At 38.8% G+C, this 12,021-nt stretch overlaps 1 protein-coding gene across 11 annotated transcripts in view; it reads right to left on the reverse strand.

Moving 5' to 3' along the window:
• PKHD1 (PKHD1 ciliary IPT domain containing fibrocystin/polyductin) overlaps window positions 1-12,021 on the reverse strand; it is a 432,300-nt gene that overhangs the window by 118,197 nt on the left and 302,082 nt on the right. For all 11 annotated transcript variants that reach the window (XR_010660007.1, XM_065912087.1, XM_065912089.1 and 8 more), the window contains 2 exons: window positions 4,286-4,440; window positions 2,778-2,930 (listed from right to left, as the gene is read on the reverse strand). Coding sequence is in view for 10 of the 11 variants with exons in the window: in XM_065912087.1 (XP_065768159.1) it covers window positions 2,778-2,930; window positions 4,286-4,440 (308 nt within the window). In the remaining variant the exon portion in view is untranslated. The remainder of the gene's footprint in view (window positions 1-2,777; window positions 2,931-4,285; window positions 4,441-12,021) is intronic.

Genomic DNA, 12,021 nt, shown 5'->3' on the forward strand with positions numbered 1-12,021 from the left:
CCATCACCTCATGGGAAATAGATGGGGAGACAGTGGAAACATTGTCAGACTTTATTTTGGGGGGCTCCAAAATCACTGCGGATGGTGACTGCAGCCATGAAATTAAAAGACGCTTACTCCTTGGAAGGAAAGTTATGATCAACCTAGATAGCATGTTAAAAGGCAGAGACATTACATTGCCAACAAAGGTCCATCTGGTCAAGGCTATGGTTTTTCCAGTGGTCATGTATGGATGTGAGAGTTGGACTGTGAAGAAAGCTGAGCACTGAAAAATTGATGCTTCTGAACTGTGGTGTTGGAGAAGACTCTTGAGAGTCCCTTGGACTGCAAGGAGGTCCAACCAGTCCATCCTGAAGGAAATCAGTCCTGGGTGTTCATTGGAAGGACTGATGCTGAAGCTGAAACTCCAGTACTTTGGCCACCTCATGTGAAGAGTTGACTCATTGGAAAAGACCCTGATGCTGGGAGGGATTGGGGGCAGAAGGAGAAGGGGACGACAGAGGATGAGATGGCTGGATGGCATCACCGACTCGATGGGATGAGTTTGAGTAAACTCCGGGAGTTGGTGATGGACAGGGAGGCCTGGCGTGCTGCAATTCACGGGGTCGCAAAGAGTCAGACACGACTGAGCGACTGAACTGAACTCAACTGAACTGAACTGATCCTTTCTTGAGGGAGACTGTCTCACACATTGTAGGCTGTTGAGCATCCACTACTAGATGCAGAAGCTCCACAAAAGTTGTGACAAGCAAAATGTCTCCAGATACCATCAAATGTCCTCTAGCCAAGAAGGGAGATCTACATGACTTCTGTTAAAAACTGATGGAGGGGACTTCCCTGGCAGTCCAGTAGTTAAGACTCCATGCTTTCAATGCAGGAGTGGGAGGGGGAACAAGGGTTCAATCCCTGGTCAGGGAACTAAGATCCTGCATACAAAGGAGCCTGGTGGGCTACAGTCCATGGGGTCACAAAGAGTCGGACATGACTGAGAGCAACTAACACTTTCACTTTATACCTCACCATGTGGCCAAAAAAGAAAGAAACTGGTGGAGCTAGTGTTTACGGAGAGTTTGTTCTATGGACCAGAAATCCTGAACTTTCAACTTAAGGTCCAAGCACCATCCTTTACCATACTGGCCACCTGATGTGAAGAACTGACTCATTGGAAAAGACCCTGATGCTGGGAAAGATTGAAAGCAGGAGGAGAAGGGAACGACAGAGGATGAGATGGACATCACTGACTCGATGAACATGAGTTTGAGCAAGCTCTGGTAGTTGGTGATGGAGAGGGAAGTTTGGCATGCTGCAGTCTGTGGGGTCACAAAGAGTCGGACATGACTGAGAGACTGAACTGAACTGAAAACAGATGTGCCCACAAAAATTGTTCCATGCTCAATATATGTGGGAAGGGCTTAGATCCTTTACTCTAAGCCTTCTCAGAGCCTTTATTATATTCATGTAGACAGTGGCTTTCTAAGATGGAGCTTTATTTGACTAGGAAACAACACTGGAATCATTTTTAAGGAACCCAAGTTTCAGAAATAAGGTGCCAATAAAATTATTTCACAACATTCCAGTTCTGGTTTCCTCAGTGTGTATGCCCAGGAGTGGGATTGCTGGGTCATATGGCAGTTCTATTTCCAGTTTTTTAAGGAATCTCCACACTGAAAGAGACACATGTACCCTAATGTTCATCGCAGCACTGATTATAATAATCAGGACATGGAAGCAACCTAGATACCCATCAGCAGACGAATGGATAAGAAAGTTATGGTACATATATACAATGGAATATTACTCAGCCATTAAAAAGAATACATTTGAACCAGTTCTAATGAGATGGATGAAACTGGAACCCATTATACAGAGTGAAGTAAGCCAGAAAGATAAACACCAATACAGTATACTAACGCATATATATGGAATTTAGAAAGATGGTAACGATAACCCTACATGCAAGACAGAAAAAGAGACACATGTACAGAACAGACTTTTGGACTCTATGGGAGAAGGCGAGGGTGGGATGATCTGAGAGAATAGCATCGAAACATGTATATTATCAAGTGTGAAACAAATCGCCAGTCCAGGTTGGATGCATGAGACAAGTGCTCGGGGCTGGTGCAGTGGGATGACCCAGAGGGATGGGATGGGGAGGGAGGTGGGAGGGGGTTCAGGATGGGGAACACATGTAAATCCAAGGCTGATTCATGTCAATTTATGGCAAAAAAAACCACTACAATATTGTAATTAGCCTCCAACTAATAAAAATAATGAAAAAAAAATTCCAGAAGAGCTAAAGATTGAAGGAAATGAGAGAAATTGAATTGATCCCTAAAGCAGTCTAGAATATGGAAATCTTCTTATTTAAATTTACACTATTAATTTATAGCATGAGATGAGGTCTGCCATCAGATAAAGCATGCTACTGGGAAAGAGTAATAGAAATTCAGGAAAGAGATAAAATTCAAGTGGTCATTAAATCATCTACAATTTCAAAGCAGAGGAAATTTCACATCTGCTGAAGGTGGTTTTTCTTTATATATATTTTTTTCTTTCTGAGGTAAAAATGTGCCGATGTACTGATAGCTAGAATATTATTTTAACATCACACTGATAATTAAGCACAGATTAGGACTGAAAATTCATAGCTTCTCAGAGCATCAACAAGCATCTATTCCAGACATTTTGTTTTATAGATGAAAATTCCCACTATTGGAATTTCGGAGGGTCCCATAGCATCCAATTCTTAGTGCTTAGCAACGTAAATTTTCATTTACCTGAAAATTCTTCCACGCTGGACTTCCTGAAGGACCCCACAAGTAGTCTCCCTCTGCATGATGTATCACTATGGATTTGTATGTTTCGTGTCAAAAGACCAACCTCAGCAGCCAAACGAATGTGTCGGCCACCCTCCATGACGTGCGCACTTCCTGGGGCAACAGGAAGGAAAAACTTTAAAAAACCTATTTCGGAGATCGCCAGTTAGGGACTCAGCGAACCTGACAAATGAAAACACTCGTTTCCCCGCGGAAGTCCTCCCAACACTAAGGTTTGCCTTTCCTCGGGCGTTCTCCACAAATGTCAGCTGAGAAATGAAAAGCCGGTTCTCTAGTCTCTCCTTGGGACCAGAGTAAGAGTATCTGAGCAAGAATTCATTTCTCCTCAGCCACGATGGGTACTGGGACAGGGATGTCAGGGCAGACCGGTCCAATTAGTGGGATCCCCAACCCCCTTCCTTTAACTTGTCAGTGTGAGATTTCCGCGTTTAATAGTGCACTCCTCCTGAACCTCTTTCTTCAGAATGAGGAATCCCAGATCCACTGAGGCAGCGATAGGACCAAAGTAGCAGCGGCAGCGCCCTCTCCTGGCAGGTCCGAAGCTCATCCCGCTCAGAAGGAGCTTCTCCAGTCTCGCGTGTTTGTTACATCGCCCCCTCTCCCCCTGTATGTGTATTGCACATGTTTGCATATTACAGGCAGGGATTGACGACGAATTTTCTTTTCCCTGCCACTGTTTAGAAATAAAATCATCCTTAAAGCTATGACTTAGAAAGCTTTAGATATGACCGTGCTGAAATCATGTATTTCCCCCTCAAATATCAGAGAATAAAAAGATAACCCCTTATCCCTTTATTTCCCTATTTTATTACTTATTAGCTATATTTCCTGGGTTAAATGCAGTTATTAGACTGAACCACGAAACATGGTTATTTATTATTTATATGCAATGCATTTTAAGTGTATATAGTGTATTAAAATATTAACTTTTTTTTTTAAAGAAAGAGGTATTTGACTTTATCTATAATTTGGGGCAGTAGCAGTAGTCAATACATAAAATGAACTTCATGTCAGAAAGGACACATTCCTAAGTATGGAAAAAGTAAGGAGTCATTATTTACAATAACTGCCACATTCTAAGTGGTTGTGTGATTCAATGTGACAGGAAATGAACTGGAAATTCATCTCCCATGAGGTTTATTCTGGCTTAGCCATGAAAATGCCCGGTGACCTTGAACAAGTTTCTTAACCCTTCTGCTTGCTTCTAGGCTTGCCATTATAAATAAAAAGTTAAAAAAATACCCTCACATCAAAGTATTTTTTTTTTAAATTAGGCAATAAAATTAATGAAGGGATGGAGATAAAGCCTTCTAGGATGAGCCTAGGGCAGCAGTAAAGTATTATCCATCCCCTCTGAACGCCGGTTGGATCCAAGGTCCCCAGGCAGGTTGCTGAACACGTTTGTCTTGGCTCATTCACTTCCCTTAACTAACAAACCAAAGCCTTACCGATGTGTCGGTGTCTGAGCCGTTCATGGATCCTAATATGGTGGCCCCTGACTTCTTTCACAGTGAGGACCTCTGCTTCATGAGGCTCATATGAAGAGGAGCTGAGGACAATCTTGTCATGGGGTCGCCAATCCACTGTGTCCTCTACTATAATTCTGTAACAGCATAAAGATCGTATCAAGTACATTGGCAGTGCAACTCAGATATGATCTACTCATTCCAGGGAGAAGAGGAAATCCGCTGCAAATGGCAATTCCCACCAGGGAGAGTAAAGTAGAAACATCAAGTCAAGATGGAGAAAAAAGACTTTTGCAAAACATTAATGCTAATGGAGTTCATCTTCTGGCTTACATGTATGCAATACAGGGATAGCCAAGGTATTCTGTGGCCATGAAACACCAGACGAAAGAACAAGAAAGGGTAAAATTTTGAGAGTTTAGTAATGCCCTCTCCATATGGTTTCCTAAAATGGAAGTCTACTTCCTTGATTGGGAAACAGTTCGAATAATAAAGGTATTTCAGAAGGGATCTTTTCTCACATTTTCTGAAGACTTCTAATACCATTTGCAGACAATTTCTCATCACACATTTAAGGCTCATACCTTCATGGTCAAGCAGATATAGTGTGAATCCTAGAGGTTCCACTTAGTAGCTGTGGGACCTTGAGAGGTCATGTAACTCTTCTGAGTTTTATATCTTCATTTGAAAAGTCACACTATTTGGAGTTTTCCTCTCCTATCCCCCTGTTATTGCAGGGACAAAGGTATGCACTTCTTGAAGGTGCTATGTTCCAAGCATTGTGTTTTCATCACAATATGCAATGTGAGTTTTGCTAATTTTTGTTTTTTCTTAAATACCATTTAATAAGGTTTTTGTTCAGTCATTTGCTGCTGCGTATCTTTCTCTAGTAAATATGTCTGATTTATCCTCGTTACAGTCATTACCAACTTCAACAGTATAAGTTTATATTAATTGCCTGGCTCTTTTGCTAATGTTCACACTTTAGCAAGCATTGACAATAGTGTATCTTGTATCAGTAAAGTTTCATCTAGGAAACGGGTCCATGTGAAGGCCTTTCAATCAAGAAACATATATTGTCTGAGCAACAGTACATGCCACACACTATAGTAGGTGCTAGAGACATAATGGTGAATGAAACAGATGACATTTACATTTAAAAATGACAATTTAGATTGTGACTAGAAGACATTTTTTTGTTCAGTAAACATCCTTGACTAGTAGATTCTGACTAGCAGACACTAGTCTACTGTGTGAGTGGAGAATTCACAGATGATTCGTGTAAAATATTAGCACCAAAAAAAAAAAAGTTATAGGGGGTCATTTATGGGCCAATGGTGTAAATTTGTTATTAACCAAAGATTGTAATTAATTTAAATCTATGTGATGTGCCTGAGATTAAAGAGAAGAAGAGAGTGACAAAGACAGAGACAAGACTACTATCAGTTATGCAATTTTAATTAAAGAATTTAGACATTCTTTGTTTATTTGCTATGACATCCTAGAAAACTCACAGTTACAAAATAATAAAGCAACCCTTAGCTTTTAAAGGCAAGGAAACCAAGATTCAGAAAGAATAAATAACAAAACTCAAGATTAGATAACTAAATGAAGTCAGAGGTTGAATTAAGCCTAAGTCTCCTGATCAAATTCAAGTTCTTTCCATTAAATGACATCCTCCTATCTATTTGATTCTTAGCTCTTCACATATAATAAAAGGCAAAACTCCTACATTTCATAATGACTATATTATGATAACCCACAAATGTATGATCTGTAACTCAAACAGTAGATTATTGTGTGTGTGCGTGCTCAGTCATGTCCAACTCTTTGCGACCCCATGGACTGTAGCCAGTCAGGCTCCTTTGTCCATGACATTATTGTGGCAAGAACACTGGAATGGGTTGCTATTTCCTTCTCCAGGGGATCTTCCCAATGCAGGGATCGAACTCCAGTTTCCTGCATCACCTGAATTGGCAGGTGGGTTCTTTACTGAGCCACCTGAGAAGCCCACATGCATTATTATATAGTCATTAAAAAGCACAATGTACCAGAACACTGAATTACAGGATTCATTATGTACTGACTGGAAAAAAGGAGGATATAAAATAATATGTCCCATTTATTTTTAACAAAAGTAATCCATGCACAGAAAGCAGAAAATAGAAAAGATGTACACTAAAAATGTCAGCTTGCCAATGGAAGGTGAGTTTATTAGTCATTATCACTTAAATCTGAATTTTCTAACTTACCAGTTAGTATACTGAAGAAAAATCTACTTCTTAAAAAGAAAATCAGGTGATGGATATAAAGTCACACCAAAGCCAAATTAGGAATATAAGTGAAATCAATCCTTTCCTTCATGGCCCGTATTATTGGGATAATCTTTTTATTTTTGTTTATATTGTTGAATAGAGCTTTTCAGACATAGATCATGACAATGTTCAGGAAAGTTCCTTGTGAAAAATGAGAATTAAAACCCATTCCCTAGGGAGCACGGGAGATTTACAGGGCTGTAAATTCTTCTGTGTGATACTTTAAGGATGGATACATGACATTATACATTTGTTGAAGCCCACAGAGCAATGCAAAGTATGAACCATAATATAAACTAAGAAATAATTAGAGCCTTATCCCACAAGTCCCTTATGTAAGTCCTCTGCTCCAACCTGATGAACCTGCTCATTCTGCCAAGAAATAGATAATGTGCTTCTCACCTATCAATTAAAATATCATCTCCTGTATTCTGCTCTTCAGTCTTAAAAACTTACTGAAGCTCCTTTGCCTTCAAGAAGTCATCCCATGGGGATCTTCTCTACTGAACACGCAGTCCCATTTCTGTTCATCATTTTGACAAAACAGATACCGCTGCTTTGTAAATGATTTTGTACTGTCTTCTGTGGCTACTCAACTTTGACACTGCTGTGTGTGTACTAAGTCACTTCAGTCGTGTCCGACTCTTTGCAACCTATGGACTGTAGCCCGCCAGGCTCCTCTGTCCATGGGAATTCTGCAGGTAAGAATACTAGAGTGGGTTGCCATTTCCTACTTGAGGAGATCTTCCCAACCCAGCGATGGAACCCGCGTCACTTATGTCTCCTGCATTGGCAGGTAGATTCTTTACCACTAATGCCACTTGTTAGTTAATATTTAATGAAAATAGAACTATCCAGCTATGTAAACCCCAAAGCTCCTCACAATTTTCTAGGCAAAGAGAAAAGGAATTATTGAAATTATTACTCCAAACTTTACAATAAAAATATAAATGAACTTAACTTTTGTCATGATGGCTTCCAAAACCATACAGATCTATGAATAATTCTCTCTCCTGTTTACTACTGAAACCTTGAGATTCTGTATCTCTTAAGAAAATATACAAATGGCAAGGGGGCATGCCTCCTTCTCTGTCTACACAGCAATAGTGGTAAATTCAGGGAAAACTTTCGTCGTTCCAGTATTAATAGTCTAGAAAGTTCTGCTAGTCAAGTTATCAATATTCCTTAAATTCCTTAAATACAAAGATTCACTCTTCCTACTTGAAGGAAGACCCATCAACCATTTCAAGAAATCCTAGCTTAAGGATTTGAATCGAAGCTCTATTTCATGTGTCTGATTAATACTAATAAGAATCTTATAGCTACAGGGGAGAGGGGAGATCTGCTCATTTTTCTGAGCAAAACACACCAAAAATAATAAATAAACAAAAAAATTAAAAGAGTTGTTTGCAACATAATTGGCTGTAAATGGAAACCATATGACAAGAGAGAAGAAACTGAATAATCACTGCAAAAGTCTCCTGAAAGATAACTTTTGAAAAGTATAAACAAAATATCAGCAGCTTCCTTTATTTTTGCATTAAATTTCACCTAGTTTAGAGAAAAATGTAATACTTTTGGTCAAAAGGACATAATTACAAAGAATTAAACAAATATACTTACAAATTTCATTTAAAAGTTTTTGCCACCATGTAGAAAGCATTCATATAGAAATATCTATAACTTAAATGAATTTAACTAAACTTTAGGAAGATCTTAATGACAACAGATGCACTTGACCATAGGCTCAGAGTGTTGGATGTCAAAATGTTCTTCCCTGAGGAATTAGAGTGGCCATAGAATTCTGATCCTTAGTAATACTGAGGCATTTTTGTTTCTGTTTTTTTTTTTTAACTCCTGTTTAAACTTTCTTTTGTCAATTGCCATTGGAATTGGCCAAGGACCCTCAGACTCCAGTGAACTATGTGAGGTGTTTAAAGAAACTGAATCCTGTAATGATATTGATGATGACGGTGACAATATGAATGGTCTTTGGCGTCAACTGTTTGCCACCCCATGGCACGCTTAGTTGTGTCCAACTCTTTGGGGCCCTTTGGATTGTAACCCACCAGGGTCCTCTGTCCGTGGGATTTTTTTAGGCAAGAATACTGGAGTGGGTTGCCATTTTCCTCCTCCAGTTGATCTTCCCAATCCAGGGATTAAGCCCATGTCTCCTGTGTCTTCTGCATTGCAGGTGGATTCTTTACCCCCTGAGCCATCGGGAATGCCCTCAACTGTTTGTCTACCTGATCTATTTTCTCCTTTGTTCCAGGAAATACGTCACATCTCTTCTGAGACCTGATCTCCTCATTCACCAACACTAAGTGGTCCTAGTGAGAGCTGCAAACCTTTTGCCAAAGTGTGGGCAAGGGGTCCAACCTGCCTTCATTAGTTAAAATCCTTTCCCTTTTCCAGCTTTATGAGGCATAGTCGAAAAATAAAGTTGTAGGGCTTCCCTTGTGGCTCAGCTGGTAAAGAATTCATCTGCAATGTGGGAGACTTGGGTTTGATTCCTGGGTTGGGAAGATCCCCTGGAGACAGGAATGGCTACCCACTCCAATATTGTGGCCTGGAGAATTCCATGGACTGTATAGTCCATGGGGTCACAAAGAGTCAGACACAACTGAGCAACTTTCACTCACTCACTCAAGATATTTAAAACATAATATGCTGATTTGATATGATATACATACACATTATGAAAAAAATCTCCCACTGAGCTAATTAATATGTCAGTCACCTCACACGTTCGCCCTTTTTTTTGTTATTGTTTGGTGAGAACACTCGAGTTCTACTCTCTTAGCAAGTTATACAATACAGTGCTAGCAACTGTAGTCTCCCAGACTTTTGAATTGCAACTAAGAAGAAAGAGAAATTTCCTCTCTAGTGGTAAAGCTGGGAAAAGCCAGTGGCTTCAGGATTCCATTGCACCCTACAGAATGTGGAAATCTCTTCAGCAGGAACAAGTGAGACTGAAACAGAGAAACAGCAGAGGTGGAGGGAGGATCCGATGCAATTTCCCAAATGGATTAAGAAGGGTTGCTTTTATTTTTACTTTCCATTGAAAGAATCCTGGTTACTGTAATAACTACCATGATGCAAGGCTGACTTGGTGCCAGAAACCAGTCTAACTGCTTTACACACATTGATTCACTTAATCCTTATAACTACTCTATTAACCAAGTATGATTTTTTTCCTATTATAGAAAAAGAAACTGAGACTCAGAGAAAGTACTTTACTTGAAATTACACTTTTAGTTAATTGCATAATTAAAAGAATTTTAATCTGCTGTCCTCAATGTTCAAGCTCATTTTCACTGAAGAATCTATGTCCCTCCTCCCTTCCTAACTCATATGTCTTTTCCAAGCATGGAGACAGTAGCCAGTTCGAGATTAGGACCCAGTAGCTCATTGGACCAGAAGGAACCATCTTCTTTTGGATATTACAGTGTGATCCTGAACTCCTGCTAATAAATGAATAAGGCCACCATCTCTATGTTCTAACATTTGAACTAAGTTGTTATAGTATAATCATGAGGTTTGATTAATGAGCACAAAAATAATTATAGTAATTTTTTAATTTAAATTTAAGATTCTAATTTATTAGACAAGATGCCATTGAGTCAACAGGCTCCATAAGTTCTGATTTCCAGAAAAGATACATCAATCCAGTGTAGCACACACTTATTAGAACTCTTTTTTAATTTCTGTTGTGTGCTGGATGCTAAATAATACACCAAATCAATTTAAAAAAAACAGTATTTTCCTCTCCTGTAGAACACTACTATAGGAACAGGACATACATACCTGAAGCAGCTTAGTATCAATCACTAAGAAACATATTTTTATTAAAATTATAAGTCATAAAATCACATGGTATATTGATTCAAATGGTAGAAAATCAGCGTGTGCTGGAGGGGAGACTGAATGTCTTGTGGGAGGTGTGATAGAATCTTTAAAGACCAGTAGGAAGTGTAAAGGTAAAGAAGAGATGTAAGGGTATTTCTGACCCTCTAATTGCATTTATCAAATATTCAGAAAGCCAGTACAGAAGTTGTTATAGAAAGTCACATAGAAGTGCCAAAGTGAGAGTGTAGCAGGAGACACAATAAATATTCCAAACAAAATGTATCCATAGAGCAGCCACTGTGGTAAATAATGTAGAAGTTCCCTTAAAAACTAAAAGTAGAGTTACCCTATGATCCAGCAATCCCACCCCTTGCCATAGATCTGGAAAAGACAAAAGCTCTAATTTGAAAAGATGCATGTACCCCAATGTTCACAGCAGCGCTATTTATAAAAGTAAAGACATAGAAACAACCCAAGTGCCAAATAACAGATGAAAAGACAAAGAAGACATGGTGTACGCACACAATGGAATATTAGTCAGCTATTTAAAAGAAAGAATGAAATAGTGCCATTTGCAGTAACACACATGGACCTAGAAATTGTCATACTAAGTGAAATAAGTCAGACAGGGAAAGATAATATTATATGGTATCACTTGTATGTGTAACCCAAAATAATACAAATGAACTTATTTACAAAAGAGAAACAGACAGACATAAGAAATACACTTATGGGTACCAAAGGGGATGGAGGTGTGGGATAAATTGTCAACATGGGATTAACAGATGCACACTACCATATGTAAAATAAACAACAAGGGTTTACTATATAGGACAGGGAACTACATTCAATATCTTATAATAAACTATAAAGAAAAGGAACAGAAAAACAAACATATCCATAGAATGCTATCACTGATTGGATATGGGAGATAAGAGAATAGATACCATCAAGGATGACCTTAGAATTAAAAGCAGAGGTCCTCAGGAAAGGTTGAGATGAGAAATGATTTGTTCTTCAGGTCAGAGTCATTTCCTTATAAGTAACAGAATAAGTGAATAAACTACTTAAGAAACAGAAAAATAACAGGACAAAGGGATTGGCCAGTGCTTTCCACATTTTCTTTAAAAACTAAATGAGATAAGAAATTGAAAAAAAAAAAAAAAAAAAGAGCCTTTGAGGAAGTTTCCCCATAAGCCTACTCTGTTCCCTATTGTCCTCTTCTAGATAAATTATACCACTCTTCACCCACTTGCTCAAGTCAGATTTCTGCAGTGATCTTTGAACTCTTTCCTTTTGCCCAGGCCATCAGCAAATTATGTTGGCTCTTCTTCAACATGTATTTAACCATGTCTTTCCTTCATTCCATCCCACTCTAAACCATCAGCATTGTCACCTAAAAGACTGCAATGTTACTGCGATGTTTTAACAGTTAATCTCTCTGCTTCCACCTTTGTCCTCCTAACAGTCAATTATTCACACAAGGTAAATGAGATTCAAATATAAATTGGACCCTGACCATTTAAAATCTTCCAGTGACCAAGATACAATTTA

This window comes from Muntiacus reevesi, chromosome 20 (genome assembly GCF_963930625.1).
Source record: "Muntiacus reevesi chromosome 20, mMunRee1.1, whole genome shotgun sequence".
NCBI lineage: Eukaryota > Metazoa > Chordata > Mammalia > Artiodactyla > Cervidae > Muntiacus > Muntiacus reevesi.